This window comes from Ursus americanus, chromosome 15 (genome assembly GCF_024610735.1).
Source record: "Ursus americanus isolate L20-20 chromosome 15, mUrsAme1.1.p, whole genome shotgun sequence".
NCBI lineage: Eukaryota > Metazoa > Chordata > Mammalia > Carnivora > Ursidae > Ursus > Ursus americanus.
Window position 1 is genome coordinate 27,170,556 of NC_142141.1, and position 19,762 is coordinate 27,190,317.

The 19,762-nt window shown below is 36.7% G+C and overlaps 1 protein-coding gene across 3 annotated transcripts in view; it reads right to left on the bottom strand.

The window, feature by feature from the left end:
• NDUFS4 (NADH:ubiquinone oxidoreductase subunit S4) overlaps positions 1-19,762 on the bottom strand; it is a 115,904-nt gene that overhangs the window by 13,236 nt on the left and 82,906 nt on the right. For all 3 annotated transcript variants that reach the window (XM_045815365.2, XM_045815366.2, XM_087867900.1), the window contains exon 4: positions 13,693-13,766. In XM_045815365.2, the coding sequence (XP_045671321.1) occupies positions 13,693-13,766 (74 nt within the window). The remainder of the gene's footprint in view (positions 1-13,692; positions 13,767-19,762) is intronic.

Consider the following 19,762-nt stretch of genomic DNA (forward strand, 5'->3'; position numbering starts at 1 on the left):
AAAATGGTTTGTGTTCCAAAAGTACATGTGAAAATCAGTCATTAGAAATTGAGAACACATTTTTTTCTAGAGAAAGAGACTATACAACAGTGGTAAATGTCCAAAAATCACTCTCAGAGATTTTGATGTAATTGGTTTGGGTGTGGTCTGTGCATGGGATTTCCAAATCCCATTTAACCCATAATACACTAGGAACCTCACTAAGTTACCATGTATAACATTATCTCTACGAGAAAAATTATTTCAGACCTCCAATAGGGAATCTAAATATCTCTTCCCCACCCCAACATGTCTGTCTATCTCTGTCTCTCAGGAGTCTCAGCAGTTCAGGAGTCAAGCTGAACATTTCCCTGGCCACAAAGACAGCCAGTACCTTGGACTGGGCACTGAGAAGAAAGAATGACAAAGAAAAAAAACTGGGGCTTCAAAAGAAAATTATGCAGTGTCTACAGCACACCAGATCTTAGCCCTGATCATGGTCTTTGAGTTATTTTGAAACCCTGTAAGATGTAGGTACAAACAGTCCTCATAACTTGTGGATTCTGTATTTGTGAATTTGCCTGTTCACTAAAATTTACTTGTACCCCCAAATCAATATTCACAATGCTTCCGTGGTCATTAGTGACATGCACAGAGCAATGAAAATTTGAGTCACTCAACATACATGTTCCCAGATAGGGTCAAGCAAGGTAATAATGCTCTGTGCCTTCTTGTTTAAGATCTCATACTGTAAACAAATGTCCTTTTCATGGTCTATTTACAGCGGCATTTTTGGCATTTTTGTTCTTCTTGTGGATGATTTTGCTGTTTACAATAGCCCCACAAGTGTAGTGCTCCAGCACTTCCTAGTGTTTCTTAAAGGCAGGAAGGCATGATGTACCAATATATATGTTAGATAAGATTAATTCCAGCCTAAGTTACGGTGCTGCTAGCTATGAGTTCAATGTTCATGAATCAACAATACACATTAAATAAGGTGTTTTTAAACATTTGAACAGAATCATATTTTAAAAAGATTACATATGTATTGATTGGTTGACGAAATTTTGTGATCATAGTCTCAAAAGAATCTAACTTTGTATTTTTCTTAGGAGCAATATTTCAGTACTCGTTAATTTCATGTTTTTGGTGACTTTAGAGATCATAACTACCCTTGAGTAACAAGAACCAACTGTAAGAGATATATAAATTCTGTCCTGCCTGATTACTTCCCTGCCCCCTCTGGAAAAACCACTTTTGTCTCCATTTGTAATTCATCTCAATGTTCCTTTACTCTATATAAATTTGTGCCGTACTGACTTTTCCTTTGAACTGCTTATAACATTTGCCTGGTTCCCTCATTTCATGAGTAAAATAAATTCTTAAAAATGTGTTCATCTATATCTATATTAGAGTCATGATTTTATCTTTTTCAGGAAATATTCTTTTCACAATTTTGGAAGTCCCACTGAGACACCTAATAGATTCACCAAAGCCTGGCAAACTTCTTCACCAGAAGTGGTGCATCTTATTTTAAGCTCAGGTATGTCTTTTCTTGGCCCCAAGAGGCAAACACAAGAGAATTTTGCTGACTCCCTGTTTTTCTAATTTTAACTTTGTACTAAGTTTGGGAATTGGTTTTAGAAATCTATTCTCTAAATAGGATGAAAAGAGACCGAAAATCTGGTCTATTGGTCTTTGTGGTCTACTTGAGCTCAAACAAATGAATAATTTGTACTCACTGTGAAGAGAATAGCTCTTTAGTATGGACCAGTGAATTTCTTAATTCACTGTTAACTGTTAACCCAAGCCTGAAATTTTAGAACTGAAATTATAAACTGTGACTACTGGTTTGTCTACATGTCTGTTAATTCAGAAGGGTCTTTACTTCTCATTATATATGTATGGGTAATGTTTTTCTACCACGGTATGTTATTAATGAATTAGATCGTAAAACTCTGTTTTGATTGGCTTATAGAAAAAATAAGTGCTTATATAAGAATACCCAAAATTCTTAGAAAACAAGGAAACTCAACTTCTAAATATTCTTAATGTGCTAGATTTTAAAAAGATATTCTTGGGGTGCCTGGGTGGCTCAGTCAGTTAGGCATCTGACTCTTGATTTTGGCTTAGGTCATGATCTCAGGGTCGTGAGATTGAGGCCCAGTGGGCTCTAGGCTCAACAGGGAGTCTGCTTGAGATTCTCTCCCTCTCCTTTTGCCCACCCCCATCCTCACCTCTGCTGAGGAACTCTCTCTCTCTGGGGGGCAGGTAAGCATTCTTATAGACCTACGGAACTTTTAAGAATTCAAGATCAAATAACATAGGTGAATCTTGGGGCACCTGGCTGGCTTAGTCAGAAGAGCATTCAACTTTCGATCTCAGGGTTGTGAGTTCGAGCCCCACACTGGGTATATATTTAAATGAATAAATAAAAACTTAAAAATATTCTTTCTAAACATATATAAATTTACTGATCAAATAAGCTAGCATTACTTCTGTTTAATGTTTATAATCCTAAAAAATATAAATTTCTTTTTATCCAAAATGATTCTTTATTCTGGTCATTTTAACTAATTGGTAACTAAGTTTTATAGTATGTCACCTTGAAAATTAATTTCTAAGATCTTAGATTAACTTAAAACCTTAGATGATGTTAATGGGTATTTATTAGACACTTAAGCACCTAGATCATTTCTAAGAATACTGAACTACTGATTACTAAGCAAAAATTTAAGTTTATATACTTTTGGAGGTTTTATCTTTGGGTTTGTTAATGGACACATTCATTTTTGCTGCTTGGAGAAGTTCGACTATAAGACTACAACTACATGGTTGTAGAAAGTTGTTATGTGAATTTATAAGTTTTGCTAGTTTACTTAAATATTAGCGTGTAACGGTTTTCAAGGATCTCAGTTTTCTCTATGAAATCAGAGTAACTTTGGTTAAAAGATATAATTAAAACATATGAAATTCTCCTAAGAGCAATAGTGGCAAAGAGGTATATAACTTTGTATGCAAGGTAATGAGATGTGTTTTTGTTTACCAATGGAAAAAGAGAATAGTTAGTATAGAGGCCTCTTTTAGGCAACCAACTTGAATGACAGAAACTTGATCAAGGCAAAGGGGCCCACAGTGACCACCAAGCTGAATGCAAAGAGGCTTTCACTAAGCGACCCACCTGGAATAGCCATAGGCCTTAACTGACCAATTATAACCAGGCACAGTTCCAAAAATTACCAAAAAAGGGAAAATTCCATACTCTCTCACTCTGCCCAATAACTGTGGTCCCTCACCACCCCCTTATCCCAGTCTTTCCTTTGCTATCTTGCCCACCGTTTGTTCTGCCTTGGGTGAATTCTTACACCTCCCACACTGCAGCCACCATCCTATCAGGTCGGGTCACCCCACAGTTAGGTCCTAAAGTAAATGTTCAGAATGAGAAAGAGAATGGTGAAGGACAAAACCTGCATGGATGCTGAAAATTATATAAGATTTGCAAAAAGAAAGCTTTATTTGCCTTACAGTATGTCCAAAAAGTCTGAGAAGTTATGAAATGTATTAAAATCCTAGCAAAGTTTGCTCAGTTTAGGTGGGCTTATTTCATTAGTTCACTATTTACTGCCTCTACCTACAACATGAAGGGTTATTCCTTTTGTTTAATCTGCCTAGATTTCAAAGTTTCTGCCGCTTACCAGAATAACCTCATATGCCCACTTTAAGTCCTTAATGACTTCCTTACGAGCTCAGGATCTTTACAGTCATGTTACATTTTATGTTTGTAAGTTTTATCATCCCTTTGAAAAGAGCAGTCAAGTACTGTTTGTCTCACACCCACGATCCTATTCCTATCCTAAGTGTGCAAATCCACTGACATTTTTAAATTTTGCCTCCCCAAAATAACAGCCTAAATGTAAAATAAAAGATTCAGAATATCTTTGTACCTAAAACTATTTTCAAGATTCCCCAGAAGGCCTCTGGACTATCACAAGGATGTATTCTTTCAACCTCGTGAAAAGAGAGATACTGGAAATAATTAGGTTTCTTTGACACGATACTATTGATGAGTGGACTGTAAGAGTTATCAGAAGAGATGCTTAACCCTCCTGAGGTTAAATCTATATGGGTAAAATGTTATTAATATAAATATTTCAGAAATTTATGCTATATGCTAAGTATAGATTCTCAGTGCCCTCACTGTCCATGTTTTATTTATCAGGCTCTGGTACCGCTTTGTCTGATATTAATACAGGTTATCAGAAACAATTTCAGTTATCTTTAAAAACATCAACTTGGTTGCATCTTCTGTAGTTTGGATCTCATATCTCCCAGGCCAGTTTGTGTAAACTGGGAATCCGTATCACATATCAATGGAGTTTGATCAATATACAAATGTTTAGGACCTTCCTCAGACTTACGGAATCTCTTCACTTGATTTTCTTGACATATTCCTGGTAATATTCTTACTACATGCTTGGCACATTAAGGGTATATTACATCTCAGGATTATTATTCTCTGTAAATATTCATCCATTTTTATAAGTTAGATGCACATTCACTGTCTTCTTTGAAACCAGGCTTTAATACTGATTACAGATATTTTGTATATAACATTACTGGTATGACTTTAAGTTGCTTTATTCTTGTTATGAATGCTTATATTTCATTTCTGAAATTCACCAGTAATGTCAATTACGGCCATCTTAAATCTTTTATTACTTAGGGATAAATTTTTTTGTTTTACTCTGATGCTACCCTGAAAGCTCCTGAAATCAGTTACAGGCCAGAGTGCTTTGTCTTCAAAGACAGACAGCCTCAGAGCTCCATGGAGAAGGACTGTTAGGTATTCTTGGGTACAGACTTATGATGGCATAAATAATTATAAGACCATACCAGTGGACTGAGTCAGGATTTCCAGAACTCTAGTTGAGCTGCAGATGAATTTATGATCCAGTGAAACAAGAATTAATTATATAGGACTGAATGCACTGATGAGGGCTGAATGTAGTTTCTGTTTGGAGTATTTCTGATATTGTTTCAGTGTTCTATTTTCTGGGCATTTAAGGAATCCTTTCCCTTTTCTCCTGAGGTATCTACAATTTAGTAGATAGTGTTCTGTAAACTAAAATTTGTATCATTTGTAAATGATATTAGTCTCCCTGCATGACCCCTACAGAATTCGGGAACTCTTGTTGAATATTCTTATATTCATGGCAATACGGTTATTTGTACATGTTCAATATGTCCTCCTTTCTATGAGAAAATTAGTGTAAACAATGGTTATGTAACAAAGGCCATACCTAGATTGACATATTTGACAATGATACTAATATAATCAGATACGCCCAGACACTATTAAGAAACTAAAGTTGAAAAAATCCTTCTAGGAAAGTGGCATGGCATCAGGCTAACAAATTGCAAAGTTCCCCAAGGTGGTAAGGAACATTTTTTGAGGATCTTAGGATATTTTAGGGACCCTGAGAAGGGAGGAAAAATATGCCCAAATTAATAGGCATCACAGAAGAAATCTGGTGCCAAGTTAATAGTTGTGAAAAGTCTAATCTGAGATTCCCTATGAAAAATTTCAGCAAACTTAAGAAAGCATATAAGGTAAAGAGCAGCAAAACTGCTGCCCCCGAAAATGCCTTTTGGCATAAGGATTTTGAGCTGGTTAGTTTTAAAAAACAGTAAACACAGGGAAATCTCTGAAAATGAAGAAATTGCCCTTTTATGAGGGACATTTACATTTATAAGGGAAATCTCCATTTGTAAAGGTGTCTCCCACTCTGTACTAGGAAGGGGAGGATGACTAAAACTCTCGAAATTCACCAATGGAGAAGCTGTGGAATTAAATCTGCATAACAATTATATCCTTGTTTATGGTTCTTTGCCTGATAACCTCCCAATGCTCTCCCCAGCGCCTGCTCCCCAAATCTTTTGTCTTCAGCTGGAGATGGTATTTAAGGTGGTGGCAAGGGCCATTTTGGAGTTAACAGTTCTCCCTGGTATACAGGAGGTATACATGTTATTAAACTTGTTTGTTTTCCTCTGTTAATCTTTTAATTATAGAGGGCAGGGGGTCTCAGCCAAGAACTATAAAGTTAAAGGGAAACTTATTTATCCTCTCCTACAGTTGCAAATTATTCATTCTTGCTATACCTAAATAAATGCTCAGGCCAAATATTAGCCCAATATTTTGTGATCATAAATAATCTTTGAGATTTTTTTTAAATCACAAAAGAGGAAGAGTGGGAACAAATTGTTTCAGTAGAAAACTGCATTATCTTATAGTATGCCCTTTCCCCGTCCAGGTTATCAGATTTCAGCTTAACTCCTTGTCTTTCAGCTATTTTACTTCTTTTTAAGTTGTATGACTGATAGATATGCAAATTATGTCCTGTGTCCTACTGGTAGTGATTTAATTAACTACCCCTCCCCCACAAACCTCCATCTGTCTCCATTTGCATTCCTTTTTTCCACATACATTTGTGTTTTGACTTTTACTTTTAACTGGTTATAACATCTACCTAGTTCCTTATAACACATGGATAAAATAAATCCTTTAACACAAATTTTTATATCTGTAGGAGTCCTGCTTCTTAGCTTTCGAAACAAAGCTGTCTTTTTAACAGATGAGTGAATGTGAGGTTGAGACCCTCATTAGAAGGTTTAAGTTAGGTGGAAATCCAGACTTAGTTGATGGGTCTACTTCTGGAATAATTCTAAAACCTGGGCTGCAGCTCCAATTACCTCCTTATTTTCCAGAATCCAGGGCTCGACCTGTCTGCTTCCTCCCCTGCCTCTACCTTCTTTTACTTCAGAGGCGGGTTTTCCTCCCCAATAGACCCAGTATGGACAGAATGCAGTTTCACAGTTTATCCTCTGTCCTCCTACTCCTGAAAGAAACCCTCCTCTATTTTGAGAATTTCAAAGAGTTTTTACAGCTAACAACAATGAGAAAAACACAGGGGGTAAAATGACCTACCAAAGGAAAGTCACAAAGTTTCAAATCAGATCAAACGGGGAAAAGGCCATTTCTGGTTTTCATTAGCATGTAAATGGTAGTAGATCCTAGCCTTCTACCAACGACATTTTTTCCACAACTATCTTACTCCTCCTCTCTCCGTGATGCGGCTTCCTTCTCCACCCCGCCCTCAACTCTATCATGAAACAGTAGGAAAGACAAAAGCCACAATGGGTGAGAAAGGTGGGTCTTTTCAGTACACAAAGAACTAAAGTGAGGTTGATCTACATTTCAGAGGAAACCCCAGATACTCTTTTCTCTTTTTACAAAGAAAGGTTATCTTTGAAGAGTTCCTCTGGAATATTTGCTGAGCTCAAAGAGAGACCTTCAGGATGAGGCCCTGGGGTTAAAGCCAAAAGACTCAGGGGTATTTATATTTTCTTAGTGTGTATGTTGGGGGAGGTTGAAAAGTAAGATTTGGGGGAGTGGAAGGTAGGGAGCAGGGGGGGAAAGCCACAGGGAGGGCATTCAGTCTTTTCTTTCCCACTCCCTAGTTTCACAGAACCAGCCCTCTGATGAAGCGAGATATGGTGAGAAGAGAGACCCAAGCAAAACAGAAGCAGGGGGGTAGTTACAGGAGTTATTAATAGCAGGAAGAAGAGAACTACTTTTAGTCTCAGAAATTATATATTCTTACATAAAATTCTTATGTAAAAAGATGAACCTGCACAATACCTTATATGGTTAAGAAATGAAAAATGGGTGATTAATGGGATCTTGTGGTATAACATAGTTCTCTTTTAGCTATTCTATTTCATTATTGTATTACATGTAACATAAGAGTTTCCACTTATCCTTGATTCATACTGGGTAAGAATAGAGAATAGAACTATATTTCTCAAAAATATAAAAGTGAAGTTTTCAAAGTTGGATAAGGTTTTCATATTTCCTACATTCATACAGAATATATATTAGTGAAATATTTAGAATATGTATAGAATGTATATTCTGTGCGTTGCTAAGTACTATATAGATCAGTGCTATCCAATAGAAACATAATGTGAATCACATATAACTTTAAATTTTCTTTACTTTTTTAAAGTTTATCTATTTATTTATTTAAGTAATCTCTACACCCACCAAGGGGCTCAAACTCACAAGCCCAAGATCAAGAGCTGCTCTTCTGACTGAACCAGACACGTGCCTCAGTATAATTTTAAATTTTCTAGTAGCCACTTTAAAGAAATATGTAACATCTATTTTAATCATATTTTTCTAGCCCAATATAGATTTAAAATATTATCACTTAAATATGTAATCAATACAGAAACTTTAGATAATTTTTATACCAAGTCTTTGAAATACAGTGTATATTTTACACTTACAGCACATTTCAGTATGAACTAGGCACATTTCAAGTTCTATACAGTCACATGTGGGTACCATATTTGACAGTGCTGACCTAACTAAGGCAAAAGAAAAAAATTAAATTTCCTTGAAACAGGCAGAGTGACCCTCCTCGGGGAGCTTAGCTACCTCGATGTTGACACTTTGCTAAGGGCGAATGGCAATCTTATCCCGACCCCCCAGGATCCTGTAAGTCTTCTTTAAGATGTAAAAATTCCTTTGAAAACTTCCTTTATCTCTACCCCCCAAGATACTCAGCAATCATCCTCCAAGCATATGGCCCACTGATACACATCTGAAGGGTCTCAGGACTGAGTTTTTATCAAACAGTAATAAATGACCTTTTCCTAACAATAGCTAGCCCCCTCAGGATCCTGGAAACCTTGTTTCCAAAATTCCTTGGAGGCTTGTGCTGTCCCTAACCCCCTCCCAACTTAAAAGTATATAATCAGTCATCCATCACAACCCCAATGCAGCTCTTTCTGCCCAAAGGTCCTGTCCCCATGCTTTAATAAAACCACCCTTTTTACACAGAAGACATCTCAAGAATTCTTTCTTGGCCGTGACTTTGAACCCCAACCATTTCTTGTATCATAATCAATTTTTTAAGATCTACTAGCAGCATAGTATCATATAAAAAATACTGAACTTGGAATCTAGGAACTTGGGCCTTATCAATTAAGAGCTATGTGATTGATCTGGGTCTTTTATTAATTTCTAGGCCTCTGTATCCTTAAAAAAAAAAAGTTTAGAACAAATAACACCTTGGAAAACAGCTCTAACGTTACGAAATAATCATCTTACGTACACTGGAATATACTTAAGTTTATCGGTTAAACTCAGGATAAGCTCCACATTAGAGAAACACTGGTTGTATTTTACGAACACACTAAAATATAAGAAATTGCTAATCATTCTATAATTTTCTTTCTCCTGATTACTAGAGGGAAGTAACAGTTCTTCTGAAAGACCGAACAAGTAGCCAAATTAATTTAAAGTGATTTTTAAAACATGATTTGGAGAATAATTTATAACATCACTAAATGTACAGTTCAAACTCACCAAATATTTACTGAGCACATTAAAAGATGAGTGGGACTGGGTGTTTTTTTTTTCCGTGTAGGTGCTTATAATCCAGTAGGCAGAATAAATTATTACAGTTTGAGTACAAGGACATGCCTTATTTAACTACGGATCCCCAAAGCCTAGCCACCACTGCCAGCAACAATAGTGTCTGATGGAATGAAATGTAATAAATACAAAATCGTACTATAAAAGCTGTAAGAAAGGAAAAAAATTATTGTGTATGTTAAAAGAAAGAGAAAGCACATCCAGTAAGGGGTGGGAGATGGAAGTGGGAAAGGGGAATAAGAAAAGGGAGCCGGAAAGAGTTAATGTTTCAACTGTATTCTTTATAAAGGTTAGATTGTAGTTCTTGGCAGGAATAAGGATGAGAAAGGGAACAACAGCATGAGTAAGTTGTAGATGTAAGAAAATATATAAGAAGCCTGGGGATAAGGGCAGAACAAAGAGTTGGGACAGAGTAAAATAAAGCTAGGTCAGTGCTTCAGTGATGTGTTTATATTCTGAAGAACTTTGGTTTTTGTTGTTGTTTAGATTTTAAGTAATCCCCACACTCAACGTGGTGCTTGAACTCACAACCCCAAGATCAAGAGTTGCATGCTCTACCAAGCCAGCCAGGTGCTCTTGTGAAGAACTCTGATTATCAGTTGAGAGTATATCTATCTCTTAAGCAGAAGCCCTTTAAGATGTTTTAATAAAGAGTAGTTTGGATTTAGAAAAATGTCACAGAAGCAGGGGTCTTGCTATTAAGACTGTGTGTATATGTGTATTTTTATACAATGGTTTAGATCCTGGGTTAATAAACATTTTCTGTAAATGGCCAAATAGAAAATATTTTTAGACTTTGGGGGCCTTATGGTCTCTATTACAACTATTTGATTTTACTATTGCAGTTGAAGAGCAGTTACAGACAATATATAAATGAATGAATACAACTGTGTTCAAATAAAACTTGTTCATTCACTTACAGGTAATGACCTTGTTAGCTAATGTTACTTAATGTCTCTAAAACCTCAGTTTCTTTGATCTACAAAATGGGGATAATAACTGTTCCTGCTTCACAGAGTTGCAGTGAGGATTAAATAGGACGAATGAAAAGCACTTAGCAGAGTGACAAACTCATGCCTTAATGCTTATGAATGTTAACTTTGTGGTGATGATACTCATTACCTGAGTCTGAAATATAATTAGAAGGCATTAAAAATTTCTAGGAAGAAAATGAATCTGAAAATCTTGTTCTTTATTATACTGATTCTCTATAATACAATCTTTTATGTCAAGGAAACTGATGGTCATGACTTTTTTAAAAAACCATTTAAAAGTAAGGAAAACAAGAAACCCAAAAAGGGGATGAAATGTGTATGTTGTTCACTTTCAGAATAGTCCCTGAGTATAAAAAATATCTTTTTTTTGAGGCAAGGCAAAGATAAATATCTTTTTTATCCTAACCTCCTGTTTCTTGACACTAATGAAAGGCAAACATTTAATACTCCTAAATGGATAACTTTTGCCAGATATTTTGTTTATTATCAACACAGAAACATCTTTATTAACAAAAACATATTTTCCCTCTAGACCATATAATGAATAAGTTAAATAAGTTACTGGGCTAGAAAATAAAGAAATAAAACTATATGAGTGAGTTGGCCCATGAGCTTAATATCCTTAAGTGTACTTAGTTTTTGAGTATTACCCAATCCAATTTCTCATTTCAAAGAGGAAGGAACTTGACTTGCTCAAGATCTCCTGTAAACAGTTATGGAATGAGAATCCTACTCTCTGAATCCAATAGTTGTCACATATTAGTAACAACTTCTAAACCATTTCTTTCTAATGCTTTCACTAACCAGAATATTGGTTTCACCCAACCTTCCATTAGCTCACAACAAAATGATGTTAGGTGTGGGGGGAGAGGAAAACCTTTAGAATGTCCCCACCACTATCTACCTACCCAAGAGAGGCAAATCAGAATGGATAAGATGTGGGTAATTTGGAAAAGATCCTCCACCCCATGATTCTGTACCATTTCAAAGATTTGCTTAGACTGGCTGCCTCAATAACTAGAGAAACAGGACGTTTATATATATAAAGTCTCTTTACATATAATGATATATAATGCTGAAGGTTAGATAAATGAGGCAGATCATAAGTATTATAATGAATTCAAGAGTGGAATAATCAGTGAGAACTCTCCCAAGAGATGAGACCAGCTTCAAATTCTTGAGTAGAGGAATGTGTTTTAGAAAGTAATTTTACCACATTATCACATGTCCATTATATAGATATTATGCTAGGTGCTGGGGACAAGGCAGTGACTAAGATGGATGTGGTTCCTACTACCTTGTAGGTTAAAATTCCTGATCCACTGTTAGCCTATAGTATTATACTATCCACTAAGCTTTTTCAAGTTATACTGCCTATTGACTTTGATAATGTTCCTCAATTTTCTTTTCCAGGGAGGCAGAAATCAGAGTGGGAAAGGACGTGATTTCAACAGCAGCAGTGGCTAGTTCACACCTGCATTTCACATGGCAACTGTAGTCATGCAGTCCTGGTGACCACTTAGACATTAACCAGAGATTTAACAATTTAATTAGATTTCCTGTTATTAAACTCACATTACAGACCTCGAATAATTTTCAAGGTGTCAGACATGAAATATGGCAGGCTGCAAAGATGGAAAACATTAATAGAACTGTTTATGATAAGCTATATTACAGTGTAATTAAAAAACAATTTGATTTAAATCAAAATAATATTTTAAAGACTATGACCACTTTGAGAATAATTATGTAATTAAGAAATTTCGAAACTGCCAAGAACATGTTTTAATAAGGAGCTTCACTTAAAAATTTTTTTAGATTTTATAAAGTCTAAAACGAATAGGATAAACTTATATACAATAATAACTATGTTCTTAACTATGTTCTGAACACTTCTATTAACTACTTCAATCCTCATAACAATGCCATTGTACATAGGAGAAAATGGAAGTACAAAGACATACAAATAGTAAGAGACCAACATGGATCCAAGCCCAGGCAGTTTGGCTTCACACTCTTAATCATAAGCTATATAATACTAAGGGTAAAATATTTAAAAAGCAAATATCTTAGATAATAACCTTTATAGTGCTTTCACTTTTATATGTCAAATATGCTATAAAATACTAATAATCTTTTACATATATTGCCTTAAAGTAAAAATATACTTAGACATTATGTCATTCAAATAGATAACTCAGATTCAACTTCAACTGACCACTTAGAACAGAAGAATGCATTAGGTACAATACACAGTACTGCTTGCAAATCCAAGAGAGAAAAACAGCAGAAATAGCAGATGGAGAGAGGTAAGGGGAAGAATGCATAGTTACTAAGCATGTATTATGTATCAGGTACTAGACTAGGTACACTATGAGTTAAGTATCATGACTTCAACAATGAGAAAATGTTAAGTCCATTATGAAATTAATTCAAAATCATGTAGCTTCCGAGTGGCATAATAAGGATCAGAATTCAGACTGCACTGACTCCAAAGCCTCTCTTCACTACCATGTTGCATGGCTTAATAGAAAATGAGAAAAAAAAATTTGTATTTTTGTTGTATCAATATAAGTAATAGTTTTAGGTGGCTATCTCAAAAACTAATACCCTCTTAGGCTGCATTAACCTAATTGTAGAGTTGAGATTACGCTCGGTACTATACCCACCATATCTAGAAAAGTGGCCCACAGACATCAGGCTTACGTGAAATTTTAAGGTACTTTATGGAATTTTAAGGTAATTTAAGGAAAATTTAAGAATAAGGTAATAACTATTATCCAAGTAATCAAAGAGCTATTAGGTAGAATTATAGATTTGAAATTTTAAAATCAAAGTAAGAAAGAATAAAGAGGTCTCAAAACTGGAATAGGCTGCCTTATGAGATGTTCAAGTAGAGTTTAAAAACCAAATATAAGTGATTTTGCGGAGTGGGCCATGAACAAGGAGGCGCAGAAGTAGTTTTACTCCCTGCCTCTATTTCTAATTAGAGCATTTTGGCTTTGTTTACATGTTATGTGGGCATTCCATTTTAGATATTTTTTTGGAGGGGGGAGGTGTTCTGATGGTATAAAAAAATCTAAAAACCAATGGATTAGACATACTATAAGATTTCTTTCAACTCAAATTCTATATTCCTGACTGGTTTTGATTAAGGTCATAAAATCATATCTTGATTTCATTTGTCAAAGCAAAACAAAAATAGACCAAACATACCATTTTTTTCTGCAAAGGCAGCTGCGTCTTCTTTAGTACTGAAGGTTAGAACCATGTTGGACAAGGGATCAGCCCTGTAAGAAACAATTTTTTTCCAGAATTTAATATTAAGCTTTGGGGGGGGGGGAAGAATTTATTTAAATAAAGTAAAATGTTTAGAAAATAAATAGTTGCTATAATATAAGGTAAGTATACTACTGATGAAATACCATATTTTAAAACTGTTAACTCTTTGAATATCTTTTTCCTGTATTAAACTGAGATTTTCTAACCTGTACTGTCAAATTTAAAAATTTGTAACTGCAAAGACATTTGGTAATTTTTAGTCCTTAATATTCAACTCTTCAAAAAAAAAGAAAAAATTAAATTGAATTAAAAAATCCCAACAATTCTCAAATTGACCTTATAAATTCAATATCAAGAAATTTACTGGTGAGGGGCGCCTGGGTGGCACAGCGGTTAAGCATCTGCCTTCGGCTCGGGCATGATCCCGGCGTTATGGGATGGAGCCCCACATCAGGCTCCTCTGCTATGAGCCTGCTTCTTCCTCTCCCACTCCCCCTGCTTGTGTTCCCTCTCTCGCTGACTGTCTCTGTCTCTGTCGAATAAATAAATAAAATGTTAAAAAAAAAAAATTTACTGGTGAGTGCAATTGTCAATACCATCATTACCCCAAAAAATAGATGGCAATAACATGTAAATGAATCTTCCATCATTATGGACAATTAAGCATATGGCCCCTTCATAAAATAAAGCCCCAAGTATTAACATTTGAGTTCTTCAATCTAGGATAGTGATGTTTACAAATCTACACAGAACCTTCACAAAATACCACATAATTTCAGAAATATCACTCTTATTAGTACATTTATAAGAAGGTAGAACACTGTTTGCTACAAAAGTTTATTATGAATCTCTCAAAGATGAATACAGCATTCTGTGAGACATCGTTTAGAAATGTGGAAGTAATGGGGCGCCTGGGTGGCTCAGGGCGTGATCCCAGGGTCCTGGGATCGAGCCCCACATCGGGCTCCCTGCTGGGAGCCTGCTTCTTCCTCTCCCACTCCCCCTGCTTGTGTTCCCTCTCTCGCTGGCTGTCTGTCAAATAAATAAATAAAATCTTTAAAAAAAAAATGTGGAAGTAAAAAAGAAGACTTAGGAAGTAATATGGATAATGGGAAGATATGAGATATGCAGAGGAAAGAATATACAGGAAGTAGCCCTCACTGAAATGAAGATCCACAAATTAATGCTGATGAAATTCTAGTCCTCTACTGGGGTTACTGTTCTGAGCTCCTATGAGATCCCTATAATGATATGTATTCTTACCATACCCCCTCCTCCACCTTGTAAGAAAAAGAGCTTCAGAATGGTTAGTTGTATTAGTACCAACAACAAATAATTTTATACTTATCCCTCCTTTTACAAAGCACATGATCTCTCAGTTGATAGTTTAGATAAACTATACTGAGAACAGAAATGTCAACATAAATATGATCCAGTAATTTTAAGATTTATTTGACAGAGCACAAGCAGGGAGGGTGGCAGGCAGAGGGAGAAGGAGAAGCAGGCTCCCACTGAGCGACGAGCCCAAAGCCCACTCGATCCCAGGACCCCAGGATCATGACCTGAGCCAAAAGCAGAGGCTTAACCGACGGAGTCACCCAGGAGCCCCCCCCCCCCCTTTTTTTAAGATTTATTTATTTGAGAGAAAATGAGCAGGAAGGTGAGAGGGAGAGGGAGAGAGAACTTCCAGCACATTCCCCACTGAGTACGGAGTCCAACACAGGGCTGGATCCCACAACCTGAGATTGGGACCTGAGCTGAAACCAAGAGTCAGATGCTTAACTGTGCCATCCAGAGCCCCTGATCCCATAATTTGATGAGTGTTGACATTCATGTTAGCTTAGCTGAGACCAGGAAACACAACAGAAAAACTGTAGGAAAAACTCAGGAGCCAAGAGCTCTATAATCTGCAAAGGTGGTACAGCCTTTATTATTCTCTATTTAGGAAGAATTACATAGGTTGAACAGTTAACCTGTATCAATAAGCCACCATTTTTCCAGCCACTCCACTTCTATCCTTCTCATTCTCCATCTCCTATGTTTTGAAGTTCTTTTCTAAGCCACAACCAGCTTTCACTTTCTTATCCTTCCCCAAACTACTATAGTTTCCTAACTAATCTTTCCTTCTCCTCGACTCCGATCTACCTTCAGCATGTTGCCAGATTAATTTTCCTAAAGTTTGACTCTCAAACTCACTGTCCAACTTTAAAACTTAGAAGTTTTCACTGTCTACCAAATGAATTTCAAAATCTCCTACACTTTAGCATTTGAGCACTTCTACAATATGATCAGAACCCACTTTGCAATCTTCTTTTTAATTATTTCCCTTGGAAGTAACCAACTCGTCAAACAGATTGCTGAGTGCTCCTCTAAATGCAGCCTATACGTTCCCACCAGCTCAATCTGTTCCTTCCACTAGGAATATAGAGAGAGGCCACTGTATCAACATATAGAAGTCCATCCCAACCATCTCTCGTGATTTACAATGAATACTAATCTTTTCCACGAAGTCTTTTACATCCTATCCTCCTCCAATTATAAATAATCTCTCTTTTCAATCTTTAGTAAATATAATTTGTACTTATATTTTTAAACTCTGTTTTGCTCACTTCCCAATTACTGAGGTTCCAATTTGGGTAATGGCAGATTTACCTGCCATTAAAATCAGATTTATCTGCCTAATAATTCCATAATAAACTACAGACAGAATAAAAAAGCCCACTGTTTGAAGGGAACAGAGTAACCAAAAGCAGGAATGAAAATGGGAGACAATTCAACTTTTGAAGGAAGGGAACCACATTGGATTAGATCCAGTTGAGAGTTTTTCCCCTAAAGGTACTCTCTAGTCCAGACATTAGGACCATCAAGAACTCAAGCAGAAAGATAGTCATCAGCACAAGGAATCTGGAGAAGGGGGTTTAGTATTGCCAGAGCAGCTGGAAAGTTAGGGGAGGAAAGAGTGAAAAGGAGGCACGTGCAGAGAAGAGAACTACTGAACCGCACACAAATGCACAAGGCTCTAAAAACAATAACTGAGAAGGCTGAAAGAACAAAGCAGAGATTTCAGCAGCTGTTTTTTGCTACAGGAGAGACTGAGTTTGGAGTCTCCAGTTAGAAGGACTTAAGAACCTTGTGCTTTCCACCGAAACCTCAAAAGGGCCATGCCTTTTTATTATTTTATTTTTTTAAGTAGGTTCCATGCCCAGCCAGCATGGAGCCCAACCTGGGGCTTGAACTCATGACCCTGAGATCAAGACCTGAGCTAATATCAAGAGTGAGACACTCCACCAACTGAGCCACCCAAGCGCCCCCATGCCTTGTTATTTTTAACACTACGTTCTAGGACTAAGACCAGGGTAAAACCGAAATGCACCCAACCTAACAAAGCATAAAATAAATCCTCCAGAAATTCAAGGTAATCTATTCATATTTTAACTGTCTTCTGGAACACAACTCATCACATTATCAATGTCATTAAGTGGATAGGCATAAGGATAGAAAATTAATGGAATGGTACTTTTTTTTTTCTTTTCCTTTTTTTCAGAATGAAACTTCTTAATAGAAATTGACTTGATCAGGGGTTAGTTATGCATATTAATATGAAGTCACAGGTTCACCAAAGATATGTACAAGAATCTTCATTTTACTATTATGCATAATAACCCCAACTGAAGACTGTTACAAAAAGACAACAGGCCCAAAATGGAGTCATTTGTACTTAGCCCCAGATCAGCAAATCAAGACTTCACAAGACTCCACTTTAACCTAACTGCAATTTCAATTTCTCTCAGGAATGCAATCTTAAACTAGTCAGTCTGGAATACCAATCAGAGAGGAAAAATAATCTGCTCTTTCCTTGTCCTTGCCCCCTTTTGCCTGTAAGTCTTTCATTTCCCACAGCATTGAGAAGCTTCTATTTGCTAGACAGAATGCTGCCGGATTCATGAATCATTGAATAAAGCCAATTTAATCTTTAAATTTACTCAGCTGAATTTTGTTTTTAACCAATTTAGTGGCAGTAGTGGGATGTGAAGCAACTTTTTGACGGCAGAGACAATCAGCAACAGGTGTGGCACCCACAAACCTTTTTGAGTTGAGTTCTTGGTCTTTTTCACCATTTCCAAGAGCCATGGGTAAGTTCTTTTTGATTCTGAGCTCCACTTTCTTTGCATCAATCCCAATCTAACTGGCATACCAGTCAGTTCCAGGTTGGGAGCTGCTGGTAGTTCACGCCACAATTCTGGAATTCTGGTTTAATTGGTGGAAACCTGCAGTCCTTGATTCTGTCCCAAGACCCATGTGGGAACCGTTAGTGGCAGCTGCAGTTTCCCACTGATGTGGAGCCTCCAGTCCCCATTTGTTTGGTGTTTGCTAGTTCAATCCTTTCCCCAGTCCAAGATTCCATGATGGAAATTATTGGTGGTACACACAGGACTATCTCATGGCCAGGACACAGTAACATCTCTTGGTTACTGCCAGTATATTAAGGTATACATGTTTGTTTTGTGTTGTGTAAAGGTTAATGCTAATGTGGATCTTGGAAGCCAGCAAGCTGCAAAAATTGGTGGGAACATGCTGAGCACTCAAAAACTGCTACAGCACTCACCACCTAACTCAAAGATTCCCATGTTAGCATAAGTTGATTGCAGAATGGGTTAGATGGACGCTATATCACTGCCAAACTCAAGAAAATTTCTGTGCAATGAGAGACACTGCAAAATACCACAAAATCCCCAATGCAGCAGCACATCGGGTTTTAGTTTGGCTCTGAGAGACCCAAAGGCTTAGCTTGGGGGGGGGGGAAAAAAAAGGAAAAAAAGATCTTTAAATTCTAAAAAGTTAAGCATGCCACCTTCTGGCACACCTGCATATTTTGTCTAAGAATTATAGTCGCAGATGCTATAAGTATCTACAAAAATGTCAAAATTTTGTTAGAGACAACCTAGAATTACAATAGCCATTATGGGAAATGTTCCAATTAGATGAGATCATTAATTTAAGAAATGCACTTAAAAACAAGGGTTCCTGAACTGAACAAATAGAATGGGATACATATTTTAATTGGTATTCAGAAGCTTGCAAAATGCATCAAATTGCTTCATTAAAAAAATGAAGCAAAAGGCTAATGAAAAATTAAAGACACTTAAAAAAAGACAATAAAACTGACATGATTCCTATTGCTCCCCTCTAATCTTCCTTTACCTGAGTATTCAACATTCTACTAATCCTTTATCTGAACTGCCTTTCCACTCTGAAGAGACTATTAAAAGGTTACCTTTTATGATAAAATCACCCAAGGCTGCAGGGTGACTCACTCCTTGGTCAAAGACCAAACTAAAAACCATAGTTAAAGAGTTTCTTAAACCCAAGGAGGACCCCCAAAGTTTTCTGAAGAATTTATTAAGAGTCATTATGAGGGCCTATGTCCCCAGGCTGCCAGATCTTGTCAGTTTGTGCACATGCCGGTGGGACCTGGTGAAGCCCAAAAATGGATGCAGGAAGCAGGATGGTGTAACTCCAAGGATGATATCCAAGATCCTTAATCCTCAACCTGCTCCCTTTGTGGACTAGGAAAGGTCTACAGAACAGCCAACTGATCTTAAGAAGCCATGCCTAGAATCTTCCCTGTTCACAATGATTGGTAAATTATTCAAAGATGAATCTGCTGCAGACTTTAAGTCCACTTGGAAGCTCTCTTCTATAGCATTCCAGGGCTCCACATAATAAATGAGGTCACCCAATTTGCTCTAGCTGCCCTATTTGTAAATGGATTATCTCCTGAGATTAGTGGATTGATAAACAAGCAGAAAACAGGATGGGAGACAACTGACTGAACTTGTGATCATAGCTGAGTACTTTGAAAGGACTTGGGAACAACACCACAAACAAAAGTCTGCCAAGCTACTGGCCTTACAGCTACAATAGCTCCAAGGTCAGGCACCTAAAATAATATCTGGGTCCCCAATCAAAACAATGGCCCAAGGGTTGATGCTTCATTTGTAAT